Raw genomic sequence first — 18,643 nt, 5'->3', positions numbered from 1 at the left:
TAGGAGAAGTAAGAGAGGTGTGTGAAAGCTGACCACTTCCATAATCTGCAATCTTCCCCAAAAATTGGGAGGCCCTGATGCTCTCCTCCCCCGAATACTTCAAGAACCATCTTCCTAAACCTTAAGATTCCACTCCCATGTTCCTAGCATCTAGTTGTGTTTCCAGATCAAGCACCCGATCTTCTGATGCATTCCACTTTTCTGTTCTTATTGTTTGCCAATCCAGACGTGTTCTTCCTTGTGCTACCACATCCTGAGCTGACATCACTCCTAGGGTCCACCACCCTTTCAACCCAACACTAACAAAGTGCATGAATTCCCCATCCAGCAACATCCCCTTACTGCTGTGCACCTCCTGTCCAGTGTTCTTGAATAGAAAAGATATCATTAAACACCTGAACTAATGAAAGATACTGGCTTGACAATTTGCACTAAAGTAAGGACGTTGTGTAATTCAGACACTAAAATACTACTGATGCTCTCTAAGAACTCCAATTTGACTCATTCAAGCATCATACATAACTTAGCACCAGAGATTATATTACATGGTGTAAAACACTGTACTGTCTGACTTTGAGCAATGCCATGTGAATACTGGAAAATAAATTCTGACACAAATAGATGTCACCTTATCTTCTACATCAGAATGCTCCTTTTTTGTTTTACAGAGTTTAACTTGCTGGTTAACAGAAAGTTTCCCCTGTTTAATCGTGGAAAAAATGGCAGGTATAATCTGTATTTGTAGATGGTGTTGAGGCAGGAATGTTGGCCAGAACACAGGGAGAACTCTCTTGGCTCTTCATGGAATCTGTTGTGGAAGGTGGGCTTGGTTTAATGTTTATTCGAAAGGTAACATCTTCAGCAATGTAGTTACCCCTTGGCGCTACACTGAAGTGCCATGTTCTAAATATGTAGGGGGAAGAATGTCTTCCAACTTCCATCTTTGATTCTTCTAGCCTTCCTCATTACCAATTTGGTAACTGGTGAAAGCAGTCTTTCTCTATATACTCTAATCCTTGGTTACTCAATCTGTCTGCTTTATGGTGGAACCTGTTGCTTGATGATTTGTGCTATTCAGCAGCAAATGTGTAAAAAATTAATGAACTTGTCTTTTTTTTAAATTTTTCTTTGTAATGCAGAAATTAGCTGGTGTCTCGCTTCCATTGTTGCTTTTGTCATGGCTTATTGGCCACTAATTGTGAGAATCATTTAAAAGTAGACTGCAACTGGTGCAGGTGTCAATGCTGTTGGCTTTTGGGTATGCTGAGTAAAGGGTTAGCTTTCTATCCAATTATTGTCCATGGGTGATATATCGCTCCATGGTGTATGGCTTGATTTGTTTCACTACTGGAATGAAAATGTATGTTGAAGATATTGGTGGCAGAACATTTGTAGAAAGATTTTGAGGAAATTATAAATACTACATTGGTTTCACGTAGTCTTGATTTTCTCCATAAGTTGGCCATATTCACTTGTGGGGGCATGGGGGAGGAATACAGTGTTGGGAACGTATGAAAATGAACCAAATTTCTTGTACTTTGAGCATTCTTATCTTACAAAAGAACTGCTTGCTGCATCATTAATTAGTTGTTTTAATTTTCTGCTCCCATCTAAGTGTAGCACTTTTAAAACTGTTTTTTGTCCTTTTATTTCAGACTCTGTCAGATTTTTGATGTAGATGACAAACAGCAACTGTTTAGAACTTACAGTGGTCTGGAACAGGAAGCCAGAAATCTACAGCAGGATGTCATTTCATTAAAGGACCAATTGGGAACAACCCGGCGTGAGCACTCTTACCTCTGGTCTGCAATGGAATCTGATATTGAGAGACTTCGGAATGTTATGTATTCTGAGTCCAAGAAACTTCTGCTTCACAGTGAGGTAGTTTTTCATGTAATCTATTCGATCATACTGTACTCCGGTCTGTTCTGTTTTGATTGGCATGGGAGAGGTGGGTGAGAGGATGGAATTGGCTCAGTATGGCAAAATGGTGGGGACAATTTATTTGATTGGGGACAACTTATTATTCAAAAGCTTTTTTTATGCTAATAATGAGGGGTCACTAGATTTGAAATAAGTTTTAGAAAAGTTGTCTGGTGAATTGCAAGAATACATCAGTGTTGATTTAGTAGATGAAGAAGATGATTTTCTAGAGTTTCTACAAAGTCTAACTCCAATGGTCATGCCACTGTACGACCTTACTCCGAAAATAGATTTATATGAAAGTTTGCAATGCATTCTGAATGAACAAGAATTATTGTTGCAAAGAAACTATAATTGGATTACAGATTGCTACAGCTCATTTACCAGGAATGTTTTAAGGATTTTGATCACAATATTTAGTAACATGCAGATTTGTTCTAAATTCATTCTTGAAAACTTGCTAGCTTGACTGTTGGTTAGCTTGCATTATAATTTGCCTGCTATGACTTGATTATAAAATTCTTGCAGAGCTGAGTTGTGGAACCCTCTTGCTCTTTGTAGTGCACTCTGTTGGTGTTGGTTATGATTGACATTATAAAACAGACCTCAACCTGGCTCTTCTAGATAGCTGAAGAAGCTACTGAGAACTAATGTTGAGAAAAGATGGCTATAGGTGCTTTTCGAGGGTTGGGGTAAAGTTTAGATATCTGACCTAATAGTGCTCGAAATAAAAACAGGGCTGGAAAAACTCAGGTCTGGCAGCATCTGTGGAGAGAGAAAGACACAGTTAATCTTTTGAGTCCAATATGACTACTTCGGAAGTGGAGAGGTAGAAATGTGATGGGTTTTATGCTCTTTAGTAGTAAAAGAAACAAAGCATTGGTCCAGAGTACTTTGTTCTGCAATTACATACGAAATAGGTGCAGAAGTAGGCCTTTCGGCCCCTCGAGCCTGCTCTGCCATTCAATAAGATCATGGCTGATCTGTTTGTGTTTCAAGTTCCACATTCCCATCTACCACCAATAACCTTTGATTCCCTCACCTACAAGAATTTATCTGTCTCTGCCTTTAAAAATATTCAGTGACCCAGGACTGCCTTCTGGGGCAGAAAGTTCCAAAGCTGCACAGCCCTCTGAGAGAAAAAAATTCTCATCTCTGTCCTATAAGAGTGACCCCTAATTTTAAAACCGTGCCCCTTGTTCTGGACTCACCCACAAGAGGAAACATCTTTCCACGTCCACCTTGTCATGACCATTCAGGATCTTCTATCTGTTAATCAAGTCATCCCTGACTCTTCTAAACTCCAGTGGAAATGAGCCCAGTCTGTCCAACCTATCCTCATAAGACAACCTGCTCATCCCAGGTATCAATCTAGTAAACCTCCTCTGAACTGCCTCCAATGCATTTACATCCTTCCTTAAATAAGGAGACCAAGACTGCACACGCTATTCAAGATGCGGTCTCACCAATGCCCTGTATAACTGAAGCATAACATCCTTACTTTTATGTTCAATTCCTCTTGTAATAAAGGATAGCATTACATTAGCCGCCTTGATTACATGCTGTGCCCGCACACTAACTTTTTGTGACTCTCATGCACTTGGATCCCTCTGCACCTCAGAATTCTGTAGTCGCTCTCCATTTAAGTAATACTTTGCTTTTTTATTCTTCCTGCCAAAATGAACAACTTCACATTTTTCTACATTATGCTCCATCTGCCAGATCTTTGCTCACTCGCTCAACTCATCTACATCCATCTGCAAACTCCTTTGTGGTCTTCACAACATATTTTCCTACCTACCTTTGTGTAGCCTGCAAATTTATCTAGCATACCTTCGCTCCCCTCATCTACTCTAGACTATTACCATTACACTCCCTTTGCCTTTTGTTTCTTGACATCTTTGTCATTTGATCTCCTCTGCTCTCTCCCACCCCTGATCTTCCCTTTTCCACCTGACCCTCCCCCTTTTCAACAGCATAAATCCAACACATTCTTACCTCACTCTCAATTCTGAAGAATTCGTATTGGCCCCTCTCTACAGATGCTGCAGGCCTGCTGAGATTTTCATGTACTTTGTTTTTATTTCAGGACTCCAGCATCTGCAGAATGTTGCTTTTATTCTAATAATGCTTGATACAGGCACACACAGTTTTCTCTTCCTCTCCTTGAACATGAAAATGCATTTGTAAGAATACTAACTACATTTCGAACAAATGAACAACAAAATGTTGTTGGACAACTTATTCACATGACCACTGATTTAAGTATATATTTCCAGTACCTTTTTTAGTGATTTAACTAGTGTTCACTGGTACCAATCTAAACTTTGATTATTTATTTATTTTGAAGGAACTGTCCGAGCCTCTTCAAAGATTGGAATGCCAATTGCAGAGACTGCCGCAAATTATTGGGAATATAGCTGATGACATAAAGTCAAAACGGCAAATTTTGGGAAGCAACTTGAATCTTCAAGGCGAGAGAGTTCTTTATGTTTATTTCTTTCAAGACCCTGACAAATTGAAGAAGATTGTGGAGAATCTGGAGAAGAAGGTTAGGGTACAGAACATTGGATCAGAGAGCTGATGTGTAACCTGCAAATGGAAAACTTCACTGGTGAAACATGGTTAAATGCTTCTGAAAAATAACTTCTCTAACACGAATTGCTGTGGATAGTTGTACAGTAACATTTGAAAACTGGAGAGAGAAAATCCTAGATTTATGATGAGGGAGAAATGTGAATTAAGTTTGAGCATTTTATGCTCTTAATAAAATATTCATCTAGCACTATTTTAAATTGTTTTGTATGTATAAAATTTTCCAGGCTCTTTTCCTGTCACCAGATATCTATACTTTGTTTTTAATTTAGTTCAATTAAAATGCAGCTATAGACTTGTTTTTCATGGTGATTTGGAGGCTTGCACACCCTCTCACATTACATTGAGCAGAAATATTCACTTGTCATGGTTAACAACCAAAGTATTTGAGGTTCCTGAATTCTCAAATCCATTTTTGCAAGTTTTAGTGTCATAATTGCCAGTTGATTACTGCTCCTCTCTCAGATATATTTTGCTTCATATTTTGTGGAGTACAGTTTTTAAACTATCCTGATTGTATGTATCATGTATAATTAAGGCCTAGCCTTAATTTTTACTAAACCAGTTTTAATTTGGGTAACTTGGATAATGGGGGGAATATTTTCTTAAACTTTGCCTCCATTTCTTCTCTTCAAAGGCGAGAAAGAAGAGGTTGAAATCTGTTTAGCTGAGTATCCACCCTGTTGACGTCACCTCTCGGACTTCTCTTGGAATTCTCTTCCCCAAAATACTGGGAGGCAACTTAGATGTTCTGGGGGAAAATTGTCATTCAGCAATAAGAATATCCAAGTTCCACAACTGCAGGTCTTGGGATCTTCAGCTTTACTTATTTTGTTAACAATTCCTGCCAACAGATGTCTCTGTTCTGGGGACTGCTCCAGGGCCACTTTATTGGTCTGGAATCAGATATTTCAGTACTGCTGGGCTGCTATGGCCTATGATAATTTCAGTACCACATCACGTAGTTAACTCTTATTACCCTCTGGGCCACCAAAGATGAGCAATCAATGCAGCCTTGCTAATGCCTCCAACAAGCAGAGAACAAAAACTTGTTTTTAAAAAGGCCCAGGTTTTTGGAAAGAAAGGATCACGGTTTAAGCTATCACTTGTTTTTGGTAGAAGAGATAAGGAGGCTGCATACTATTTGGGAAGTGGGAGCAAAGGGAACTAGGGGTGCAGATATACAAATGATCACGTAATGACACAGGTTAAAAAAGGGCATCAACATTGCAAACTAAGCATATTTTCATTTTTAGAATAAAAAGCAGTGTTAAACTTGAATAGAATTTTGGTTAGATTAAACTTGTAACGCTGTGCGTATTACAAGAAGGATATAGGTGCACTAATATGAGAACTGAGGTTGTACGATTGGCAAAGACTAAATAACCTGGGGCTCTTTCTCTAGAAAAGAAAAAGCTGACCTAAGTAAAAGTCTTTACATTTATGAAATAGTTTGAGCAGTAAATGTAGAGAAAATATTTCCACTTGAAGGGGAGACCAAAACTAGGGGTCATAAATATTTGCGTCACTAATAATTCCAATGGGTATGTTTCTCCTGAATTGCCTAGAGAATGGTGAGAATGTGGCATTCACTACCACATGGCGTAGCTGAGGTAAATACTGCAGACACATTTAAGGAGAAGTTTAGATGAATGCAATAGAAGGGTATGTTATCGAGTTAGTATGCTTGGAGGCTTACGCATAAACAGTGGCATATTCCATTTGGGAGGAATGAGCTGTTTCTTTGTGTAAGTTCTGTGTAAAAATGGGAAGTATTTTCCACATGCTGGTTTCTACAATTACTCCCACCCAAACCCTACTGCAAACTGATTTTCTGTTGGGATGGTACTAACAAATTAATGGGAAGTTGCTGAGTTCTGATAGTTGGCTAGATAATTTGAGAGTTAATGTGTTTATTTTAATGTAATCCAGTTGCAGTTTTCCACGGTTGAAGTGGTTTGAGAGGGAAAAGAAACTGCCGGGCAGCAGAAATAGAAGCAGATTGGCAGGCTCTCGCCATTCCACAAACCATTTCTGAAGGCATAGCGAGTAACTGAGGTACAGGAACACCTGTCTCATATGAGCTTGTAGAAGAAGTAATAGCTGTCCCAGTGCAGACAAAGTTATTAGTACCCTCAACCTTTAATTTGTGTTTGGTCCTTTTCTGTCTAATACAGAGATCATCTCATCGGTCACTCTACTGCTCACATAATAGGTGATTGACCTATCAGTCAGCACAACCAGAAATTTCATTTTCTTTTCCACTCGCAGAAGCATAGCAGCGCCTGTTGTTACTGCATTGCATCAGTGTCTTATTTATACTCTTTTGCGTAAAAGAAATTTAACAAATTGACAAATTAACCAATAGAGTTATTGATGGCAGACATAGCCACTGAAGTAGCATGCTGCTGCTTGTTCTCATGGTCCATTGTGTCTCACCTAACGCTGCAGAGTATTGTCAATATGGTGCAGAAGCAAAATATTGCAGATGCTGGAAATAAAAACAGAAAATTCTGCAGTACTCAGCAAGTATGGTGGCATCTGTGGAAAGAGAAAACGGGATTAACATTTCCGTCAGATTTAAGATAATTGGCAAAGTAGCCAGAAGGGAGATGAAGATAATTTTTTACACTGCGAGTGAGTGGTGATATGGAATGCACAGCCTGAAAGGGTGGAGGATATCTATTCAATAGTAAGTTTGAACAGGGATTGAAGGGGACAAAATTGCAGGACATTGGGCTGAAAAGACTCCTGTGTTGGATGATTCTATAATTTATAAGGAAGGATATCCTTCCTCATGGGAGTCAAGGGTTTAGAATTAAGCCTTCCTCCAGTTCAGACCTATTACCTTTTATTTTGTGCTATTTTTACTAGCAGATAAGTTGTCCTCAGACACTGTAGGTAGAAGGGCAAATGCACTTTTTTATTATTATTCATTCACGGGATGTGGGCTTCACTGGCTGGGTCAACATTTATGCCCATCCCTTGTTGCCCTTGAGAATGTGGTGGTGAGCTGCCGCCTTGACCCATGTGGTGTAGGTACACTCACAGTGCTGTTAGCGAGGGAGTTCCAGGATTTTGACCAAGTGACGGTGAAGGAATTGCAATATATTTCCAAGTCAGGATGGTGAGTGACTTGTAGGGGAACTCCAGGTGTTCCCATCTATCTGCTGCCCCTTGTCCTTCTAGGTGTTAGTGGTCATGGGTTTGGAAGGTGCTGTCGAAGGAGCCTTGGTGGATTCCCACAGTGCATCTTGTAAATGGCGCACACTGCTGCTACTGTGCGTCAGTGGTGGAGGAGAATGTATGTTTGTGTATGTGGTGCCAATCAAGCGGTCTGCTTTGTCCTGGATGGTGTCAAGCTTCTTCAGTGTTGTGGGAACTGCATTCATCCAGACAAGTGCGGAGTATTCCATCATGCTCCTGACTTGTGTCTTGTAGATGGTGGACAGCCTTTGGGGAGCTGGCAGGTGAGCTACTCGTCACAGGGTTCCTAGCCTCTGACGTGCTCTTGTAGCCACAGTATTTATATGGCTGGTCCAGTTCAGTTTCTGGTCAACGGTAACCCCCAGGATGTTGACAGTGGGGGATTTAGTGATGGTAAAGCAATTGAACATCATGGGGCGATGGTTGGATTCTCTCTTGTTGGAGATGGTCATTGCCTGACACTTGTGTGGTGTGAATGGTACTTGCCACTTGTTTGCCCAAGTCTGGATAATGTCCAGGTCTTGCTGCATTTGGGCATGGAATGCTTCAGTATTTGAGGAGCCGTGAATGGTGCTGAACATTGCGCAATCGTCAGTGAACATCCCTACTTCTGACCTTATGATGGAAGGTCATTGATGAATCTGCTGAAGATGGTTGGGCCGAGGACACTACCCTGAGGAACTCCTGCAGTGATGCCCTGGAGCTGAGATGACTGACCTCCAACCACCACAACCATCTTCCTTTGTGCTAGGTATGCCTCCAACCAGCAGAGAGTTTTCCCCCTGATTCCTATTGACTCCAGTTTTGCTAGGGTTCCTTGATGCCCCACACTGTCAAATGTGGCCTTGATGTCAAGGGTAGTCACACTCACTCACCTTGGGAGTTCGGCTCTTTTGTCCATGTTTGAACCAAGGCTGTAACGAGGTCAGGAACTTAGTGGCCCTGGCGGTACCCAAACTGGACATCAGTGAGCAGGTTATTGCTAAGCAAGTGCTGTTGATGACCCCTTCCATTAGTTTACTGATGATGGAGCGTAGACTGATGGGACGGGAATTGGCCGAGTTGGATTTGTCCTGCTTTTTATGTACATGACATACCTGAGCAATTTTCCACATAGCTGGGTAGATACCAGTGTCGTAGCTGTACTGGAACAGCTTGGCTAGAGGCATGACAAGTTCTGAAGCACAAGTCTTCAGTACTATTGCTGGAATATTGTCAAGGCCCATAGCCTTTGCAGTATCCAGTGCCTGCAGTCGTTTCTTGATATCATGTGGAGTGAATCAGATTGGCTGAAGACTGGCATATGTGATGCGGGGGACCTCTGGAGGAGGCTGAGACGGATAATCCACTCGGCACTCCTGGCTGAAGATTGTAGCAAATGTTTTAGCCTTATCTTTTGCACTGCTGTGCTGCCCTTGCCCTTCTAGAGGGCAGTGATTGTGGATTTGAAAGATGCTGTGTAAGGAGGCTTGGTGAGTTCCTGCAGTGCCTCATACGATCTATGTACTTTAATGCAAAATGCTGAGTGCAGTAGACCTTTCATTTCTATTCTGTAAATTAAGGAGACCTGTATTTTGCAATGCATTGTAATTATACTTACATGTTCATACTTATGCAATACTTTTATTATTTTATACTTTTTTTATTTTCATTGTCCATAACTCTTATGAATTATGATTACTTGTTTTGTCATCACAATTTAGCACCTGCTGTCATAATGATTTTTCAATAAACCATTGTCTATCTGTCTAGAACCTCTGCTTGTTGAACCACTTGCTCACCAAAGGGAATAATTTTTTTCTATGTATCATAACCTTTCACCACCTTGACATAGTGGTTTCTGTGGGATTAGTTGTCCTTTTCCCTCATTTGTGTACCTGACATTCAGCTTTCTTGATCTTTGAATTTCACTCCTCATCTGCCAAATTAAATCTACATGGCCCAGACTGAATAGCTAAATGACTGGACCCACTCACATACCTTTTTCATGTATAGTCCACATTCAACTATTATCATCAAACGATGTGTCATAGCTGCTTATTTAGTTGAGGACCATATCACTCAATATGCAACATATTCTTTTGTGTTTTTTCTAAATTAACAAGTGCAGTTTCAAATGGAAGGGGTTAAACTAATATACAAAAAAAATTGCTCTTTGGTTTGTTGCTGCTTCCCCCACCTGTTGGTCACTATAACCTCAGGCACAACCCTGTTGTAATGCTAATTACTGAAACAAAGCCTATAGCCATTTTCAGCAAAAGTAAGTCCATAAACTTCATCCCTGACTTTCAGACAATCTTGGTGACTGTGGTTACTTAAGAAGCGTTGCTAGATGTACTTAAGCAACCCCCTCAGACATATCCTTAAGGAACATACCTTAGATTGGTTCCGATGATATAGTTGCAGTTACTTTATAAGGCATAATTACAGAAACCAACAAAATGTAAAAAGGACTGATTTAAGTTGTTTTAAAAAGAAACCTGAAAAATAATTCATGATTAACAAGTAAATCAGTTCACACTCATAGGCCCATGTTCTTGTTTTTTAATGGAGGGTGGACACAGTACACAGTACAACTGATTTAAGATATCCTTAATCTTTAGCATATTGCCTTATAAACTCAGTTCAACACTATACACCTGTTGTAAAATACTTGACGACTAAATTGCCTTGTAAAGAAGTTCAGAAATAAATCAGTTTGTAAAGTTTTTTTGTGATTTTTTTCTTCTAGTCAATACTTGGCATTTTTTTTTACTTTGTTTATAAATGTATAAGATATGAAACTTACTGGTGAGTAAAGGGTATTCTTAATTAAGTGTTGCTTTAACTCTTATCAGTACTTTGCTGTTTCATTTACATTGGTTAATTCAAAGTATTGAAAACACTTTTAGTACAGTAAAACTATTAGGAATAGATTCTGTTTGAATTTCTAATGAAAATTCAAAAAGTTAATATTTGATATAAATAAAACTGAAGGAATATCATGAAGATGGATGGTGCTGAGTAATAAAAGTTACTTTCGATTGGTGCATAAAGTATGAAAATACTTTTGGCATTAATTTTAAAGGTCCATTCAGAAGTCAGTACTTCAAATAACAGTTAGGATTTATGATTTTTTTTTCTTCTTTTCTGTTTGGTTAGCATCCAGGCAAAAAGATGGAGAACAGAGTATCTCGTAACTGGTGTGCTGGATTGGATCTTTACCGCAAACAATTATCTACACAGGCTCAGCAGATTATCAAAGCCATTCGATATGAGCATATAAAGAAAATGCAAAACAACAAATGCTGTGAGTGTCAAAAGGGGTCTTCATGACGAGCTAACTTGGATTTTTGCAGCCACCAATACAGCGCATAACATATCCTTCTATTAAGCCGAGTTTACACTTAAATACTTGAACAAGTTACATGAGCTACTACAGAATAACCAAAAGCATTTTTGTATGTACACGATTTTGATTTCCTGAGGACTGCATATGCATTGGTTTTGGGAAACCAAGTTAACGTTTCTGGTCTGTGAAATGTTAACTCTGTTTCGCTCTCCATAGATGCTGCCAGACCTGCTGAATATTTCCAGCATGTTTTTATTTCAGATTTCCAGCATCTGCAGTATTTTACTTTTGCATTGGCTTTGGGTCTGCTCGTGGTCGAAGCTTGGCAGCTTGAGCTTGGTGTTCTCAGTAAATTCCTGTATTTAGAAAGTAGCAATGTGCATGTGTACGAAAGAGCGTTTTGTCCATCTGGCCAGCTCCAAAGCATTTGAACACACAATCTATACTGACTCGTCAGTGTAGTACTGAACTGTTATGGCATTATTAAGATGAGCTGAGGCCCTATTTCAGATACATATTAAAGATTCTGTGGTACAGTGTGAAGTAAAATAGGGAATCTTTTGTCCCGGGACAACGTTTCTCATCACCACCCAAAATTTGTCCGTTATCTTGTTTCTGACGTTTTGCTGTATGCAAATTGACTATCGAGTGTTGCACTTCATAGCACTGTGGGATGTCTCCCATGGATATGCTAAGACACTATATGAATGTAAGCCTTTTGTTTTTAGATATATGCAATAACAGTCAAAACTGTGTTCTCTTAATTAATTTCTTTCCTATTCTTGATTAATGCCCCTATTTAATACATTATTGAGGAAGATGTGCAGCTAAAGCCATAGTAGGGGTGTATAATATTTCTAATGGATCAAGCTATAACTTGAAAATTAATCTATATTGGATTTTTGATTTTAGTTTTAGCAAAATAATTATTAAAATGTTGCCCATTTTAGTTCCCCAACCTTATTCTGTATAATATCTTGTAAAACTGATTTATTTACTCTTAAGGGGAAATGAAGGCAATTTTTCCATGAGACATCTAATATTCTATGTAAATTCCAGTTATAATTACACAATAATAAAGTATTTTGACCAACACAATTCAGAAATTGATGCTGATCTTAATGTTGAGATTTTGCAGCATAATTTTATAAAACACAAATAATATATTCCTCCTTGAAATGAAAAACGCAAATGCTGATTCCTCAAGCTTAACTAAAGAAATTGAGAATGAGAAACTGAGTAGAATTTGAGTTTACTTGATGTGGCGTGCATACTGTCTGACAGGGACACAACCCATGTATTTAAGCATGGAAAACCTAGGCACAAGCTGACGAGAACCACTATTAAGGAGCTGCCCAATGTGCACAAGAGTTAAGTTAGTCAAACCTATAGTTTACTAGCACTAATGGGATTTTCTGCTGCTTGTTCAGATAGGCCCTCTAACCACTACAGTATTTGCATGCAAGATTATCCTTAGTGGATTGGCAAGCATTCCCACTCTGATAGATCTACCTCTCCTTGTTCTTCTTCGCTCCCACCCCGCCCACTTCATAAATTTTAATTAAGCAGATTTGAATATTGCTGAAAAGAGAGATATGTTGCTGAAGCGTTTTGTCTTGCACTTATCAGGACAAACGCAAGAATGCCAAATTGCAAACAAATGCTACAATTTATACGAAAGGAGAAAAGGGCACTGATTGGTTGGCGAACTGATTGGTGACTCTGGCTGAGGTGATGCCATGCAGAAAGCAATGGGGATCCATAGGCTCTCCAAGCTCCTGGGTAATTTAAAAAAGGCGCAAACCTTGAAAATACTTCTCTGTTTGCAGAGAATGGATCCCTGCATGAATGTATGCTGCTTCTAATGTGTGTAAATGAAGCGCATCACGAGCTTGACTGATTATCCTAAATTTAATGTTCTCCTTCTTCCCATCTGTGTATTTGATTAACTCTCTTAACTCACCTAATACAGTTTGGTCTGTTCTCTCTGATGTGAAGTATTTTGGGATGTTTTATTACTTTAAGGCACAATACAAATACAAGTTGTTGATGTATATAAATTGGTGACCTTTGTTTAGAATAATCTCACGCTCTAAAATGTTTAAAAGCAGTTAAATGTGCTCAGCATCTGAGTCAACCATGTGGTGTTCAGCTGTTCGCAGCAGCAACATTTAACACCTCATCTGACATTTCATCTAGTGAGGTAAGATAACTAGGTATTAAGTTGTTGACAAATTCATAATTTCTTTGCCTATGGTGCCAGGATTCACAATGTATCTTAAAGAGGAGAGCAATGGTGTTTGATAGGTTATATCAGTACTTGGTGTTCTGAATCGGCAGATGGCAGTTGTACATTGTCCAGACTCTCAACACTAGGGGTGTGAATTTCCTTGGGGCTTCTCCCAATCCATCACCATAAATTTGACCTAAGTTACTGCAGTGGAGCACAAGTAGCCTCAAAGAAATTCCTGGGAGTAACCTCCCACCCTACAACTACCTGAAATCTCTGTGCTCCTCAAATTCTGGCCTCTTGCTCATCCTTGAATTTCATCGCTCCACATTTGGCTGTTCTAATATCTTCTCATGGGGCTCGGTGTCAAATTTTGTTTGAAAGTACTTCTGTGAGCTTGTTGGGTGTCTTTATTCAAAAAGGGAGGGAGACAGAAATCAGGAAATTACAGGCCAGTTAGCTTAACAGCTGTCATAGGGAAAATGGTAGAAACTGTTATTAAAGACATTATAGCAGGACACTTTGAATAATTCAGGGTAATCAGGCAGAGTCAACATGGAAATCATGCTTAACCATGACAAACTAACATATGCTGTGGATAAAGGGGAATTGATGGATGTACTGTACTCAGATTTCCAGAAGGCTTTTGATAAGGTGCCACACCAAAGGTTAATGCGAAAAATAAAAGCTCATGGTATAGTGGGGCAACATATTGGCACGGATAGAAGACTGGCTAGTTAACAGGAAGCAGAGTGTAGGCATAAATGGGTCTTTTTCTGGTTGGCAGGATGTAATGAGTGGTGTGCCACAGGGATCAGTGCTGGAGCCTCAACTTTTTACAATTTATATAAATGACTTGGATGAAGGGATGGATGGGATGGTTGCTAAATTTGCTGATGACACGATAGTTGGAAAGTAAGATGTGAAGAGGAGATAAGGAGGCTACAAAGGGATATATATAGGTTAAGTAAGTGAGCAAAGATCTGGTAAATGGAGTATAATGTGGGCAAATGTGAAATTGTCCATTTTGGAGGAAAAATAAAGAAGCATATTACCTATGGTGAGAGATCTAGATGTCCGCATGCACGAATCGCAAAAGGCTAGTATGCAGATGTACCGCAAGTAATTAGGAAAGTTAATAGAACGTTATCATTTATTGCAAGGGGAATTGATTACAAAAGTAGGGAGGTTATGCTTCAGTTATACAGGGCATTGGTGAGACCACATTTGGAATACCATGTGCAGTATTGGTCTCCTTATTTAAGGAAGGATGTAAATGCATTGGAAGCAGTTCAGAGACAGTTTACTGGAATGGGAGGGTTGTCTTATGTGGGAAGGTTGGACAGGCTAGGCTTGTATCCACTGGAGTTTGGAAGAGTATGAGGCGACTTGATTGAAACCTATATGATCTTGAGGGGTCTTGACAAAGTGGATATGGAGAGTGTGAGAATGGATTTTAAAAAATATTTTGGGGAATATTGTGTCCTTCTGTAAAGAAGGCTGGATATCTGTGTCTGTGTGTGTGATTTAATTAAGCTGGGCAAGAGTTTGATAAGAGTCAGGTTGTCTGGGAGGTTGGAAACATGAAAAGAAGTATGAAGTTTGAGGTACAAGTAAGTAGGTTTGACCTAACATTTGTAGTTTTAGATAAGTTGAGAGTTTATTTGAATATCAAAGGGGAGTCAGAAGTGAAAAGAGACAAACATGTTTACTTCTTGTAGGAGTCCATAGGTAAATAATAGTGGGGGTATTATATTTTATTGACGCAAAAGTATAGACAAGATGGAAACATGAAAAATCTTATATTTGAAAGGGTTTGAGATTCAAAGAGGTGTGTGAGAACAATGAAACTGAGATGAAAGGGAAAAAAGGTATGTTAGAGTTACTGTGGTTAGCTGTTAGGGTGGAAATAGCTGGAGCTGTTTGAGTTGTTGAGAGAGCTGGAGCACTGGGCTGGGAGAGGGTGCAGTTTGAATCACCTATCCAATCAAGCCAGAAAAGTCATGGGCTGCAGCAAGCCGTTTTATTCTGAAGTAGATTCCACCGCAGAGCAGAAGAGGTTAAAGGTCATGTGGTACACCTTTATTGAGGCTACAGCAGTTTGCCTTGTGTACTATTACTGGATTTCTTATTTAAACATCTATAAGGGAGGTGTTGCCTGGAAAGTGGTTACTTGTAGGTTTAATCAAGTAGAGTGTCATTTTGGGAACATTAATTGTTTAACTGTAATCTTGTGTGCTTAAGTTTTCTTTTTTTTTGTTAAATCTTTTACTTTTAATTATTAAAATCTCAAAATGTTACTGGACCTCTTACTGCTGAGATCGGTATGTCGTCGTCTTAGTTGCAGAATACAAAAAAAAAGACTATGGCCTGTAAGCCAAGTTCCTCCCTGGGATTTGGTTTGTGCAGCAATTAACACCGGCTGCGGTCATAAGAAGAGGATGTTTCCTCTTGTGGGAGAATCTAGAACTAGGGGTCTCCCATTTAAGACCGAGATAAAAATAAATTTTTTCTCTGAGGGCCTTGAGTATTTGGAACTCTCTTGCTTAAAAGATGGTGAAAGCAGAGCCTTTGAATATTTTTAAGGCAGAGGTAGATAGATACTTGATAAGCAAGGGGGTGAAAGGTTATGGGGGCAGGCGGGAGTGTGAAGGTTACAATCGGATCAGCCATGATCTTATTGAATGGGCGGAGCGGGCTTGAAGGGCTGAATGGCCTACCCCTCCTAATTTGTATGTTCATATGTCTTACTACAGTAAAGGCAGTATATAAATGCAAGTTGAAGTTGTATATGGGGACATTAGGTGTAGTTCCAATTAAAATTACAATAGGGAAAACAGGGTAAGAAAAATAAATTTAAATGGATGACAGGGGACTGTTTCTGCAGAAGGATGAAACTCCTCCACAGTTCCTGTTTGGAACCGTAAATGCCCTATGGCCATTTCAAATAGTTTCAATCTTCAATAAGGTTAAATTCAGAATTAAATTGAATTGATGACAATTACATTTATTTGGAACCTTTCATGTGACAGACCATTTCAAGATGCTTTACATACAAAGAAGCTGATCAAACATTGAGTAGACCAATGGAAGATTGGATAGGCTGGGGAAAACAAACTCAGAAAAGCAGACTGTGGACATAAGGCTGAACAGGAGGCAGGGTGCATGAGGATGTTGAATTTATAAGCAAGAAAATTTTGAAATCATAATTGCTGAACACTTGGATAATTGTGACCTACACCATATGCCATGAAAAGTCAGAGTTCTGGGACTCGATCTTCCCTGTAAACTTCTGAACCCCATGTCAGGTTCAAATATGGATTAGAAGCCCGCACTGTTTGAGGAAACAGTCACTCAATGTGATTTTTTCCTTGGAGCGACCAATCAATGGCTAGAGAGCGGCTGCTGCTGCACTCGGGCAGATTGGGTGGATCTCTAGGCCTGCTTGGACTGCTTAGGATATTTGTTAGGAGAACATTGAAAAAATTGTACCTGCAAGTGTGACTGTAGTTTAATTTGTCCATTGAATCTAAGCAGGCCTCGGGTAGGGTGTCAAGGTACTGCTCGCATTTTTCTTCTTTTCACAATGTTACCTTGCAATCTTGACATTATTGCACTGAAATCTTGTTGCTGCAGCACAGAGAGAATATGCACATCACTATGACAACTACTCATGCAATTTCCAAATCAGCATGCACATCTTTTTCTAGGGCACTGTAAATTGCAGGCTGGCCAAAGCATTTAACCTATGGCCAATAAACAACGAGCACGAAGCATGCTATCCACATCAAATGAATGCTTCATGTTCACACACTCAAATAAAGTGGCTGCTGGCCCGAGTGCTTGATTCAAAATCATCCTTTCTCATATTTTATCACAACACCTGTCCACGTTCTATGTGCTTCCAGGCAAACATCTGCAGATGGAAGATGGTTCATTGAAGCTACAACTCTTCACTCGCTATGAGGAAAGGGCTTTGGAGATTTTGTGCATGGAGACAAAAATGGGGAATGTTGGATGATGAGCTTTTCCCAAGCACATGCCTAAAATTATTCTTTGCTTTTCAATCATCATTTAGTCCCTTGATAGTACACAACTTGAGTATTGCTGGAAAAAAGAGACATGCTGTCAAAGCTTTTCATCTTGTACTCATCAGGACAGACACAAGGATACCAAATTTCAAAGGGAGCAACAGTTTATACTGCTTGAGAAAAGGGTGCTGGTTGCTTGGCAAGTGGACTGATTGGTTGAGGTGTTGCCATGGAGAATGTACAAGGGAGCTATTGTTCTCCTTGTTTTTTTGTTTAATTCAAAAAAGACACAATGCCTGGACATGTTTCTTTTGCCTGCAGAGGACAGGTCCCTGCATATGAATATATGTAGCTTCTAGCAAGTGTAAGCATTATTTCCTTATTCACTCAACCATTCAGATAACATACATTGTAGTGCTGTAGCATAACAATGCCTACGTACTGACGATGCCTTGCCATGTAAAGCTGTTTTAAAATTACCCTGCACCTGGTAGAATTGAGGAGGCAGTATGCACACCTGCTGCAGTTTGTTGATCTCCTTGATTGTGGTGTGCACTAAATATGCTGCTGTTTGGCTGCATGCTCAGCAGGGAGCCGAGGTCTGTGTGAAGCTAGCACCAATTAAAGCTAGCCTACAAATCTTAAGTCAACTTGCACGTCTTAAGGGGAGCTGCATTCTGGCTGTAGCAGGGGCTGGAAGTGGCTGCCAGAGTTTCTGAGCAGGAGGAAATTTAAGCAGTGGAGCAACAGCCCAGAGAGAAAGCTCTCAGGTTCTCGGATTCAGCACTGGAGGTCTAGTGCAGAGGTGGAAAGGAGGACAAAGATCATCCCTCAGCAGGATGCCCTCCAGGCAAGGACTTAGAAAGGAACAGAAGCAGACAGCTACGGAGATTAATGTGAGGAGTCTTCAGCCAGCTGCTTGGTTACGGTGTTGCAAAAGTTCAGCGACCTCACATGAATGGTCAAGGTTAATAAATGCATCTTCAAATGCTGCCTTTTACCAACTTCATGCACCATGAACCTCAGAATCTGCTACATGCCCACACCCCATCACTTACCATCAACAGTGTCTGAAAATAAGACTCATTTCTAACATTCATACACTCCACCTCACCCTTGCACACTTACCACTGCTGTAAACTCACCCACATTTTGCAGCTTCCAAATATTCCCAGCTATTTAACTATGAGATCACATCAAACACATTGCAATACACTCACTGACACCCTTCCCTCTCTTACAGGACAAGATGAGTCAGTTGGGGACAGGCAGAGATCCTTGAGGCAATGGTGCTTGCATTAATGGTGCAACTATCACTGAGGCTAT

General features: G+C 39.8%; 1 protein-coding gene across 1 annotated transcript in view; it reads left to right on the top strand.

Moving 5' to 3' along the window:
* The window catches only part of haus3 (HAUS augmin-like complex, subunit 3), a 36,542-nt gene extending 26,109 nt beyond the window's left edge, over positions 1 to 10,433 (top strand). Inside the window, exons 4-5 of the mRNA XM_078560689.1 lie at positions 1,656 to 1,881; positions 4,274 to 10,433. Coding sequence (XP_078416815.1) covers positions 1,656 to 1,881; positions 4,274 to 4,507 — 460 coding nt within the window. The 3' untranslated portion in view covers positions 4,508 to 10,433. The remainder of the gene's footprint in view (positions 1 to 1,655; positions 1,882 to 4,273) is intronic.
* The last annotated feature ends 8,210 nt before the right edge of the window (positions 10,434 to 18,643 follow it).

Source organism: Cetorhinus maximus, chromosome 2, assembly GCF_964194155.1.
Source record: "Cetorhinus maximus chromosome 2, sCetMax3.hap1.1, whole genome shotgun sequence".
NCBI lineage: Eukaryota > Metazoa > Chordata > Chondrichthyes > Lamniformes > Cetorhinidae > Cetorhinus > Cetorhinus maximus.
This window is presented reverse-complemented; position numbering and strand designations above follow the sequence as displayed.